The sequence below is a fragment of the Triturus cristatus genome, chromosome 4_1 (assembly GCF_964204655.1).
Source record: "Triturus cristatus chromosome 4_1, aTriCri1.1, whole genome shotgun sequence".
Lineage (NCBI taxonomy): Eukaryota > Metazoa > Chordata > Amphibia > Caudata > Salamandridae > Triturus > Triturus cristatus.
The window spans coordinates 1,160,835,627-1,160,848,980 of NC_140585.1; the positions used below are offsets into that span (position 1 = coordinate 1,160,835,627).

At 50.5% G+C, this 13,354-nt stretch overlaps 1 protein-coding gene across 8 annotated transcripts in view; it reads right to left on the reverse strand.

The window, feature by feature from the left end:
* BRD4 (bromodomain containing 4) overlaps positions 1-13,354 on the reverse strand; it is a 1,415,251-nt gene that overhangs the window by 88,939 nt on the left and 1,312,958 nt on the right. For all 8 annotated transcript variants that reach the window (XM_085654329.1, XM_085654330.1, XM_085654326.1 and 5 more), the window contains one exon: positions 1,425-1,555. In XM_085654329.1, coding sequence (XP_085510455.1) covers positions 1,425-1,555 — 131 coding nt within the window. The remainder of the gene's footprint in view (positions 1-1,424; positions 1,556-13,354) is intronic.

Genomic DNA, 13,354 nt, shown 5'->3' on the forward strand with positions numbered 1-13,354 from the left:
GCTGATGGCAGGAGCAGTGGTGTATGCCCCAGGCAGTCCGGCTAGCTCCCACGTGCGCCGTTGACCCGAAGATCTGTTAGGGGATAGAGCATTTCCATGAGAGAAGCCGCAGCAGCGCAGCGGCGCCAGAAGCCCGCCGGGCCTCGGGACACTCCGCCAATCAAGGTGCAGGCTCAAGGTGTGGCTATAGGCCCCGATGCGGGCCCGACTGCTGCTCCTCCCCCACTGTGATCACTCTGCTGTGCCAAACAGCGCCGCGTGGGGGGCTCTCGCTCCTCGGCCCCCAGCAGCCTTAGAACGGGGCAGGGCGTCACAACCCGGGTATCAGGCAGGGCAACAAGTGAAAACGCACGCGCCCTCCCAGTGCGCACTCACCGGCCTCTCTCAGTCCCAGGGGGTCCTCGGGCAGCCGCACAGTCCCCAGTCCCGCCAGTCGGCTCCGCGCTCTAACTTCGCAGCAGTGGAATGACCAGCCGCCGGCGTGATGTCCAGACCGTCATTTTTTTTTGTGGAGGAGCCTGCATGGAGAGTTGAGGCATATAGTCTAGCCGTAGCCACTGGGGTCGATATTTTTCCAGCTTGTGATGGCGTGAGTGATGCGTGTTCAGAGCCAGTGTGCCAAATGCCAAATTAGGGCAGGAATTCAAGGATTGTTACATTTTAGGCTCCCGGGTCAGCAGAGCTGCGCTACGGCGCGGCCATCTTACTTTGCGCTCTCTAGCGCCCCCCCCCCCCCAACGGCTGGCAAAGTTGCGAGAGTTGGATTCGCATAACAGGGAGTAGAAGCTGCTCTAGGTCCGTATCGCGCTCACAGGTCACAAGGGCACCTAAGTTGCACAGAGCTCCAGCGCAATCCGTCTGAATCCGATGGCGGGAAAAAATCAATCGAACAGTGGAACATTCGCATTCTCGGAGAGGAGTCTCAACATCACATCTGCAATGAAAGACTTCAAGAAAAACAAGTTCCTAGTCCTACACCTGATGGCAGGAGTGTGCATAGCATGTTTATCTGTAGTCGGCACATGCTACGAATATAAAGCTGTTGGGATTCTCAGGTCTCTCAATCATTCACTTTACAGAAATGCTCACAATTTTAAACTTTGTGGACTAAAATATAGCATTCTAGACTTAATCAATAGAATACAGTATAAGGAAAGGTTATTTGTTTGTAATCCTAACTGTTTATCACAGACCTATGTATTCAAGTATGATCCAAGATATCTGACCTATAGGTGAAGATATTTAAATGCTGAATATTAAAAAATATTTCATAATGAAGAATGCAGAGATTCATGTCACATAACTACATGATTCCTCCTGGCAAAGCATTACAAACTCTTGCAACAAAGAGGTGCTTACTTGTGATGGGATACCTGCTCAGTTCGACAACTCTTGACTTTTAAATGCAGCTCTGCCTCTGTTACCTTTTTTGGTGCCACAGGAGTTTTTGGTTCTTGTTTTTGCCTCTCCTTCTCCAGATGTCCCTGCGTCGGTGCTATTTGCTCTGGTTGTCTAATTGTAGGCCTTCCTCCTTCCACAGGTTTCATCTCTGGCCCTATAAAGCACAGACCAATGCTTAAGTATGTGACTGCAACAGTCAAATAACAGGTCACAGTAGCTATGTGGACAATATATTAAAGGAATCTGAGGATGTACATTACATTTCGGTACAGGTCCGACACCGCTTAACGTACCATGCATGTTGTTGCAACCATTATTCAAGCATATATAAGATGGCAAATTAGGCAATGAATTACTAATGCAAAAAGTGATGTTCAGTATCATTTTTGTATGCAGCTTAATACTAGGTGTAGGAAAGTGCCCCTTTTTGACATGGTCATCCTCACTTTCTGCCTAGCATTTGATATGATTTTGACTGGAAGTGCACTGGGCTCCTGCTAACCAGGTCTCCAGTGCCAGATTTGTTACCCCAAACTGTACAATTGTTTAGCCAACTGGCAATAACTTTAGCACTCTGTGTAAGTTCTTAGTAAATGATACCCCTTGTACCTAGGGCAGTGAGGCTAAAGAGGGTGCTTGAGGGATGCAGCACAGACAGTGCCACCTTAAGGGACCCCGCACCAAACACACATCTTGCCACTGCACGGTGCGTGTCTTGGTGCAGATGAAAGTGAAATCAGGAAATGGAACTCATTCCTGTGTGCTGTGCCCACAGATACTGCATAAAGTATAGGTGAGTCACTCCTACAGCAGGCTTTACATCCCTAAGTCAGGTTGCACTATACTACATGTGTGGACATATCTGCATGTGCAGCTATGCCCTGTGCTGGTCAGTTCTATTGCTGTCAGTACAAGTGACCCAGGGAAGCTATTTTAAGTACAGGTGCTGGACACTGGTGAAAACTAGTTCCCCAGCTACACGACTGCTTCACTGAAGACAGGAATGTTTGCTATAAAAAATCTCGTTTTAATAAGCCCACACTGATTTCAGTGATGGATTTATTTATAAATGCACCCAGAGGGCACCTTAGCCAGCCTGCCACCACATACGAGTTTCTGGCCCCCTTTGCTCTCAGGAGGTCAGAAAAAAGCCTACTCGGGCAGAGGATGTTTACAACCCCTCCAACAGGATGACCTACGAATTAGCATTCCAAGGTAGAGGGCTTCAAAGATGCCACCGCCTTTGGTATACAAATATGGCTGCCCTCACAGACGGAAGCCAATACCCTTTGACCAGGGCCCATTTGGCACCTGGACAGGGTGGGAAAATTAGTAGTCAGATAAGCGTTTTCACCCTCAGCATAGTTCCACCCCTAAGGTGGCCTACCTGAAGTGAAGACAAAATGTCACAGTCAGCCATCTTGGGTATGGCAAACTTCTGAACTTTGGGACAGGGTTATGCTCACTTCCCTCAGGAAGTGGTCATATGGGGATGTTCTGACCCTAGGGGTAAGTAGCCCACTGGCTACGACCCTAGACTCCCCTAAAGCCCCGAAATCTAGTATTTAGGCGAGCCCCTGGCACCAGGAAATCAGACCCTGCAGACCTGAAAGAAGAAGCCGGACGTGAAGAGTCGCAAGAATAGAAGATCCTGCAACTGACTTGGCACCAACCCTGCCGGCGTGCCTGCTGACTTCATCAATTGCATCAAAATACGACTTGTCCTGCCACTATTGTATCTCTAAAGCCTGGAAGACCTGCCAGCACTTTACTCGGGAACCAAGAACTCCCATGGAACAGCGCCAGAGCTCCCATGCATCCTGCAGGTACAAAAGACTGAGCTGTAAGGCTCCAAGACCATGAAACCCGACAGCGGAAAGCACTACTGCACCTCAGCCACCTAGCCTAAGCTGGAGTGGGCCAACGGTGCCAACATGGTCCCCAGACACGAAAGACCTTGGTTTTCCCCACTGCAGACTTCGACGCCGCCTGCAGCCTCTGTTTGCAAGCCCCCTCTACCGCGACCGCTCCTGGTGACAAAAACCCGACACCCAAGGAAGACTTTGCACCTGTCTCCCCTAGTACATGGAGAAGAGAACCAAAGGTGTTCCCACGTCCCCAAACATCCTGAGGTCCGAGCCCCGATGTCAGTTAAGCAGGACTGCAAAAGACACACAATTGATGGACGGAATGCAGAACAAATCAAAACATTCACCCCCAGTCAAGAGATCTGGGTAAATTCCATCATTCTTTTGCTCACCATGCCACCCCAGTTTAGACCTGGCCATATGCAAATCAGTCTTGACTCTGTGCCTCATGGGAACAGTCCAGCCCGAACTGCCAAGCCAGCGCAAACTTGACCCGAAGGTATAAGAGCGCTTCAAATGAGCACCAGTTGTGTTACACATGGACACATTCGTTTTTTGTTAGGGGAGTGTGAGAAAGTGGCTCTGTATATACAGTTCCTTAATAGTAGGGCTCCCAGTTTTCCGTTTTTACTGATTTTTACAGATAAATACAGACAGAAAACTATTTTTTTCCTGTCTGTATTTATTTTTAAATACAGAAAAATACGGAAAAAATGTCTTCTTTGGATGTTTTTTTCTACTGTCAATCATGAGTGCCAGGTCAGTAAGTGTACAGATTGAGAGGTAGGGCAGATGAAAAAAAGACAATACATTTCCTAATTAAGCTTAATTAAGTGCAGATCTACAGTTATTTATGCTATTTTGCAATGCAAGTGTTTTCAGATAATGCTATTGCACTGTATACTGCTGAAACCTTTTGGACATTCAAATGCAAATGTTCATTTATCAGTCAAATAAATGTGGAAAAATACCCATTGCAGCTTCATTTATACAGAAAACACAAAATAGAAATGGATAAATACAGACAAAATTAGCAAAAAATAAATATGGATAAATACAGACGGAAATGTAGAAAAAATAAATACCATAAAACCGGGAGCCCTACTTAATAGGTACAGGGTGTACAGAGTCCACAGTCCCCCAGGGTTTGACAGAGGCTAAAGTTAGATATAACCTTACTCTCTAAAGTGGTAGCTTGGTCGAGCAGTAAGGCAGTATCAGAGGACAGTGTAAAGCATTTGTTGTACACACTCAGTCAGTAAATGGTCTCACACACTCAAGAACTGAACTCTAGGCCAATGGTTTATATATAAAAAAAATATATGCTTGTTTTATTTTAGAACCAACACTTGGATTTAAAATATACTTTCTTAGAATGAGATGTTTCACATAAATACTTTTGCAATATGCAATTGACTTTTGTAAACAGTTACAAGTGGTTGCCATAGGCAACTCTATTTTAAACACAACAATGCATTGAGCTCAATGGAAAATTCAAGTTATTTGCAACAGATTACTTTTGGAATTCCAGGACTGGATCCTAGATTCAGTCCTGGGTCAGTACTCAGAATCAAGTGATGAAAGTCGACTTAATTGTAATGATTTTTAAACAATATTTAGCTATTTTAAAAGTTGACACTTCGAAAATATTTCAAAGAAAACAGTTAATGATTCCCTATGGAAGAAAATTCAAGTTGCAGGTACAGTATGTTCTCGTTACTTTTGTAATCCAGTACTGGGTGCCTAGACTCAGAACTGGGACCTTTATCCAAAACAGGTAAGTAATTACGTTTTCAGATATTATACGATTTTTGAAGAATATTTAAAGATTGCAGAAATTGACACTTAGAAGAAATTTCACAGAAAAACAGTCAATGATATCCTATGGAAGAAAATTGGGTTACGGGTAAGTACAGTTGTAAGTATTTTTCAGAGTCAGTGCTGGGCACCAAGATCCAGCACTGGGAGCTCACCTAAGAGCAGGTGAGTAATTTCGTTTTCTTTACTCGGCTGATTTTTGGTGAATATTTTAAGATTTGAAATGTCCACACTTGGAAGAAATTTCAGGAAAAACCAGTCAATATTACCTACCCTATGGAGAAAATTTAGTTATCGGCTTTAAGGTAAGTACTCGACTGGCAGAGTTAAGGTTCTGGGCATAGACTCAGGGGTCTCCCAGGGTCAGGTAGGTAGAGTTGTTACACCCTTAGCGGCACAGGGGCAGCCAGGTGCAGAGAGTTAGGCCCAATGTGATCCTATGGGAGGCAGGGGGGCCTTGGTTGGAGGCTGCTGACTAGCAGGCCACGCGGCTGTGGGAGCTGGGCTCCTGGTCACTTACTCAGGGCAAGTGGGGAAGTAGGTAGGTGTAGAGTTTTCACTGCCAGGGCCACTCGGGCGGCTGGGTGCAGGGTGCTTTTGAGCCTTCGGGCGCTCAATTGATTTCAATGGGAAATCTCCGGTTCAGAAAAAGACTGCAAGCTCGGGGACGAGGATTCTTCAGGTGCCACCACCACTCTGAGAGGTAAGTTGGGGAGTTGGAGGATAGGTAGGTACCCCGGGATTGGGCACAGGGGGCCGCGGGGCGCCGCATGCAGTGGTGCCTTTTGGTGTCGGGAAATCTTACCCTCTGTTGATCGCGGTGGGGGGGGGGGCACCTTGTTCTGAGGCTGCAGGCTTCTTCAGGAGTGTTGAAGGAGGTCCTTGGGTGCCGGACTCGGGGTCACAGTCGCCGTGGGGTTACCCTCGGGGTCTTTGTTCACTCCGGCACTGGCCAGGCTTGGCTGGTGCAGTGTGCGCTGGGTTCGCGGTTCCGGGCTGCTGCCAGGGATTGGAGGTAGGTTTTGAGTAGAGCCTCTACTCATGGGAGTACCAGGGGCTTAGAGCCAAAAGGTAGCCAGGTCCTCCGGGGTTTGTGAGGTTGCTGGCCACAAGAGATGCCGGGTTGGGGCAGGAGCAGGTTCGAGGGTCGACAGGCCGGTAGGGCTGGGGCCAAAGCAGTTGGTGTCTTCCTCTTTTTAGCAGCTGCAGGGCAGGTCTTCTTTCTTCTTGCTCTTCTTTGTAGTTTTGAATCTGGAATCTGGGGAAGGAAGGTTCAGGGTGCCCCTAAATACTAGATTTAGGGGCGTTACAGGTAGGTGAAGGGCAGGGACCAATGGGTCCCTGTCCTGGGGTGGGTACACCCCCTATCCTGCCTCTCTCCTGTAGGAGGGGGGCAGTAGCCTACTCCTGATAGGGTAGGGCTCCCCATCTTCAAGATGGCGAGAGCCCGGAGATGTGCTTCACCTCGCCTCCCCCACCTGAGGTGTGGGGTTGGCAGGCTGGCACATCCCCTGTCCTTATTTGGGGTTTCCGGCCAAAGCTTCCCGCCTGAGTGGGGGGGTTGCAGTGGCCTGGGGAAGCTCACAGAGGCGGCATGCCTTTGAAGCGTCCCCCTGCCCATCCTGGGGGAGGAGATTTAGCACCTCGCCCAGGATGTGCATTGTTGCACGCCCAGGAGAGCAGGGGCTCTCCTACCCAGGGGACCAGCAACATGTCTGCTGGGTGGCAGCCTAGGCAGCCTCAGAGCAGACGTGGATTCGTAGGTTAGGTTTAAGGGGGCACCTCTAAGATGCCCTCTGGGGTGCTTGGTACATTAAATCCCACACTGGCATCAGTGTGGGTTTAATGTGCTGAGAAGTTTGATACCAAACTTCAGTCTTTGGTGTTGCCATTATGGTGCTGTGGAGCTCGTGTTTGACGAGCTCTCAGCACCATGTACTCTTAAATGGCAGCACTGCACTTACAGTGCTCAGGAATGGACCTGGGCACTGTAGGGGCACAGGGCTCCTGCTCCTGTGCCCACACCATTGGCATAAGGCACCCAGCTAGAGGGGTGGCTGATGTATGCCATGGCAGTGTAGGTGATGGGCATGGCACACAGGGATTAGTGTCATGTCGACTTTGTTTTTGTCTTGCACCCAAACACTCAGCCTGCCAAGGCAGTGTGTGTGTGTAAGGGTACAGGGCCTCCAATGGTGGCACAATGAGTGCTGCAGCCCTTAGAGGCCTTCCCTGGTCACAAGGCCCTGGGTACCTAGGGTACCATTTACCAGGGGCTGACATGTGGCCAGGGTTTGCCAATTTGGGTTTGGTTTGTTTTAGGGAAGGAACATAGGCCCTGGGCACCTGATTGGCAGGAGTCCAGGGCACACTCAGTCAAAGTACATTCAGCAAAAAGTGGGGGCATACCATGCAAGAAAGATGGCACTTTCTCACACGCATGCATAAGAAGAAAGGCACAGGTGCGCAAAGCCCCAGCAGAACAAGAGGCTGGGGCACAAGGAAGCACAACAAGGGCCACAGCGGTGGGCCAGCACAAGCAGCCGTGCACAGCCAACAACAGACAGCACCATGGAGCAGAGCACCTAGAACAAGCCAGGCGCAAGCCGAGGGCAGACGCCAGGAAATGCAGAACAAGCCCCAAAGGAGGATCGTACAATAGACACATACCGACCCATGAAGAGAAATGGAACCAGCCATAAGAGAAAACGGGGAAGACACGGAGGACGGACCAGCCCGTCAACCATAACACAGGAAAACCAGGAGAAACCCAGCCCCCCTGGAACACCAGACAGAGGACCAGGCTGAAACGCCGGACAGGAAGGCGGAAACACCACAACATGACACCATAGACAGCATGTCAACGGTCAAGCGATGAAGCAAACATCGAGAATGACGGAACCCGGAGCAGCGCCAGCCGTGCCTGGACAAGATACAAGAGACCGCACCAGCGGTATACAGTGATGCCAAGAAGGCAGGGAACCCAAAAAAGGGGCAACCATACCTTCCCGGCGCAAGACAGAGCTATTCAATAGCTACAAGTACCCCACATAGGGTAAGATACGTCCCACTAAAACATGGGAACACCTCTTAGGGAAAAACCTGCAGCAGAGGACCAGAACATACAGGTAGGGTATGATACGTCCCAAGAAAAAATTGGAACACCTTTTAGGGAAAAAATCCCGCAGCAGAGGACAGAACAAAAAGGACCTGCAGATAGAACCACAGACGGCTTGACAATCAGCCAATCAAAAAACACACCGAAGGCCCAACCTGAGGACACATATGGGTGGACCACAACCAAAGAACCACAAGGGGCTGTACCAGCAGCCAACAGAACAAAGGGGTAAATTTAAGGACCCGAAGCCAAGTTATGGAGGGGGAGAAGGAGGAGGACGGAGCCCCGCAAGAAGCCGCTGAATGGCAGCATCCGCATGGGTGTTAAATAAAAGCACCCTGTCAATGGGCAGGTCAACGAGACGCTCCCTCACATTTTCAGGGAAAATGCTATCCCTCAGCCAAGCATGGCGACGAAGAGCTACTGAACTCGCCATTGTGCAGCCGAGGGTATGAGAAACATCCAGGGCCGAACGAAGAATAAACGCAGCCAGCTCCCGGCCATCCTTCACCTGGAGTCGCAGATCAGCATGAACACCGTCTGGAGAGGCAGAAGACAGAAGGGACTCCACAGAATCCCACAAGCTGGAAGTAGCCCTGGCCAACACACAAAGCGTGTTGAGTGCTTGCAAAGCAGCACTAGAAGAAGCGAAGAGTTTCTGTCCCCAGGAATCTAACCATCGGGCCTCTCGGGACGGAGGAAACAACACCAAAGGTAAAGAAGGAAATGCAATCTGCAGAAGAAGGCCCGGAGTAGAAGGGTGGAAAGAAAGGCAGACTGGGTCGTGCGGAGCAGGACGGTGGCGGTGGAGGAGCGGCTGAGGCACCGGATCCCCCGTGGCAGGACGCCCGCAGGCCCCCAGAAGAGAATTATGGAGCGAAGCTTCGAGAGGAAGAAGCAGCTACCGTCCACCACAGCCATGATGGAGAACCTCCAGCAAATGGTCCGTAGGAAATGGGGTAGCAGGGTCGCCCATGTGAAAAATGCCAGCAGCCGTGGAAATGACCCTGGCAAAGGCCGCACACGCCTCCGTAGAGCGTCGTGGGGGAGGGTTTGGGAAAGAGCAATTCCTCCGTGGGCGACGGCTGTAAACTAAGCCGGCCATCCCCGAATCCAGTTGGAGGAAAAATGGCCAGCCTCGGAATGGTGGAAGATTGACGGACGAGTGGGGGACCTGAGGTACCTCTGGGGAAGGTTGTGGCCGCGGGGACGGCGAGGAGCTCTCCCTGGAAGATGCCGGGGAAAAAGACACTTGTCTCCGGGGAAAGAGACAAACCTCCGGAGAGGAGGGGCCTCTGGAGATAAGTCGACGACCCGACGCCGCCGTGGAGTCCGCCACAAGCGCCGGCGGGGACGCCGGGACAACCTCGACCACCACTGGCACCCCAGGAGAATGGAGCGGGGCCGGCGAAAGAACGGCACCGACTCGACCGACGAAGCAGCCGCCTGCGTGGAGTCGAGAGGGACCCGGGGACACGCCCCGGCCCCTAGCCAGCACCCGCAGCGCCGCCAGGGTCGACAGCAGTCGGCGCCTGAGCGGCGTCAGCTCGGCTTCTGTCAAGGCCACCGCCTGCCCAGAAGACCGAGGAGGACTCGGGGGCGAGCCACGAGTCCAGGCAACCTCCGGCGACACCACAGGGACCCCCTCGGGGGTTTGCGGTGAGGCAGAGGCGCCGTTGGTCGAAGAGGGGAACCTCGTAGGGCCGCACCCTGACACCACACCTCCAGAGCCTGAAGCCGAACCAGTCATCGACGTCGCGGAAGGCCCCGCGTGCGTCCCAGGAGGAGGAGGGGCCGAGAAAGCCTGCAGAGCCGTAGCATATGCCTCCATTTGGGCAAGGAAACGGCGGGTGGGATGGCGACGAACGAGGCCGCATGTCCCACGGAGAACCCGCGCCCTCCGCAGAGCAGGGACCAGGCCTCGGAGACAAGCTAAGAGACTCACCGATGGGCGAGCGAGGCCGGAGGACTTCGGTGACGGGCGATGCCGAAAGCGGAAGCGCCGATTCATGGACCCCCTCCGCAGGAGACGGACGCAGGGACGACCCAGACCTGGACAACAGGGCTGAGAGGAGCTTCATCCGACGCTCCCGCCGGGACTTAGGCTTCAGATGCTGGTAAGCGCCACAGTCCGTGGAATCATGGTGCTCGCCCAAACACCACATAAAAATCGGATGAGGGTCAGTCACCGACATCTGACGCATGCAAGATGAGCACTCTTTAAAGCCCGAATGCATTTGCACACTGTCCCCCCACGTAAAAGCGTGAAAAGAAGGCCTGAAAACAGGACAGGGACACGATCCGGATCAGCTTTGCATGCGGAAAATCAGGAAACTGATGTCAGTGCGCCGGGGTGGGGCTTATGTGACCTCGCTGAAGTCACGCCTGCGGACGTCAGGGCGGAGTCACGTGGTACCGCCCCACAGCACGCAGAGATGCTGGGGCAAAGAAAGTTTTCCGGGTTCAGTGGCACGGCTGGGGAAAATTCTACATTAAGGAATCTGCGGCTAGTAGTTTCTATCAGATCCTCTGTTCCTTGATGTTGTGAGGGAACTAGTTCTATTGCCTGCTTTTGAAGCAGTGAGAGAACCGCCTGTTTTAAGAGCGTGAGATGTTCCGTGGATATTGACCGCTGTTTGGGTGGTATGGTGGGTGGGGTTGCATTAAGTTCCAGCCAGTAACCATATTGGATAATTTGTCTTACCCACTTGTCTGTGGTGATGGATTTCCAGACAGGTAGGAACTGTGAGAGTCTCCCTCTGACCGGAGTGGAATGGTCTGGAGGGAGTGGATGGAAGTCACTGTTTATTAGAGGGAGAGGCAAGAGTGTTGTTACCTCGGCCCCTTCCTTTGATGTTATTTCCTCTGTATCCACCTCTAAAATATCCCCTGTTAGGGGATGTTTGTGTGGGGTTTTTGTATGAGGAAGAAGCAGTGTCTGCACTGATATTTTTGGATGCGCCTCTATAGAAGGAGTGCCGAAAGGAACCTCGTGTGGATGGAGACTGTAATGCTCCCATGGATTTAGCAGTCTCCGTGTCCTTTTTAATTTTTTCTAAGGCTGTATCCACAGCTGGGCCAAACAGTTGTTCATGATTGAACGGGTGATTGAAGATAGTTGTTTGTACCTCCGGTTTGAAGCCAGAGATGCGCAACCAGGCATGTCTTCTCAGTAACACACTAGTGTTAATGGACCTGGATGCGGTGACTGCTGCATCAAGGGCACACTTGATTGATCCATTAGTTATTAATTTGTCCTCTTGAATCAAATCATTGGCCTTGGTCTTATATTGATGAGGCAAATGCTGCAATAGGGTTACTAGCTGGTCGTAATGAGCCCTATCATACCTGGCAAGTAATGCCTGCGAATTGGCTATCCTCCAGTCATTATCTGCTTGGGCAGCAACTCGTTTGCCCGAAGCATCTAATAATTTAGACTCCTTGTCCGGAGGTGGAGCATCACCAGAGGTTTGAGAGTTGGCACGTTTTCTAGCGTTGGTGACCATTAGAGAAACTAAAGGTAGTTGACCCTTGATGTAGGCAGGATCATTGGGAGCGGGTTTATATTTTTTGTCACTTCTGTGGTTGAGAATTCTAGCCCTTACAGGGTCTTTGAATATGGCTAGGGGCGTGTTTAATGACACCTTTTAGCATTGGTAAAGTTTGTACAGCTTTTTGTGACTGTGCAAAAGTGTCTATTAGGAAGTCCTCTTCTGCGGGGTCCGAATACATTTGAACACCATGGTACTGGGCAGCCCTGCCTATAAGCTGGCTAAAACCAATATTGTCATCTGGGGGAGATGGCTTTGTTGGGTATGCATCGGGGTCTGGAGGGCCTACTGGGTCATCATAATCATCCCAATCATCCTGTGGTACATCAGGGTCAGTGAAAGGGTCATTGTTCCCTCCCCCACCCCCCAAATCATCATCATCCTGTGGTGGTGGTGAGTATGGTGAAATTATGGCAGAGTGTGGTGGAGAGAAAGGCTTAGGAGGAAGAACAGGAGAAGAGGGTCATAAAGGTGAAGTAGCACAGTCTCTTTTCTTTGCAGGCACCTCAGGGATGTGTGGGGTGTCCAATTTCCTCTTCTTGTGTGGAACATTGACCACATGTCCTGTTATGGGGTCCACTTGGAGTGTTTTTGGTGATGGAAGTCCAGACAGGTAGGAACTGTGATAGTCTCCCTCCGACTGGGGTGGAATGGTCTGGAGGGAGTGGAGGGAAGTCACTACTTATTAGCGGGGAAGGTGCAAGTGTTGTTCTTACCTAGGCCTCTGCCTTTGTTATTTTCCCTGCATTTGCCTCTAAAATATCCTCTGCAGGGAGATGTTTGCGTGGTGTTTTTGTAGGAAGTAGAGGCGGTGTCTGCTCCGATGTTTTTGGATGCTCCTCTATAGAAGGAGAGACAAAAGGAACCACGGGTGGATGGAGACTGTAATGCTCCCATGGATTTAGCAGTCTCTGTGTCTTTTTTCATTTTTTCGAGAGTGGTGTCTACAGCCGGTCCAAATAGTTGTTCTTGATTGAACGGCTGATTGAGGATAGTTGTTTGTACCTCCTGTTTGAAGCCAGAGATGCGTAGCCAGGCATGTCGTCTGAGTAACACGCTAGTGTTAATGGACCTTGAGGCGGTGTCAGCTGCATCAAGGGCACACTTGATTGATGCATTGGTTATTAAGTTGCCCTCTTGAATTAAAACATTTGCCTTGGTCTTATATTTATCACGTGAATATTGCAATAGGGTTTCCAGTTGGTCATAGTGAGCCCTATCATACCTAGCAAGTAATGCCTGTGTGTTGGCTATCTGCCAGTGATTAACTGCTTGGGCAGCATCTCTCTTGCCAGGAGCATCTAACAACTTAGATTCTTTATCCGGAGGAGGTGCATCACTGGAGGTCTAAGAGTTTGCACGTTTCCTAGCATTAGTTACCACTAGTGAATCTAAAGGCAGTTGACCCTTGATGTAGGTGGGATCAATGGGAGCGGGTTTATATTTTTTGTCAATCCTGGCATTGAGAATTCTAGCCCTAACAGGGTCTTTGAATATGCCAGGGGCATGTTTAATGAACAAGTTACTTACCTTCGGTAACGATGTATCTGTAAGAAACATTAGTTAGTTAGATTCCTCACCTTAGAATATCCCCAGGC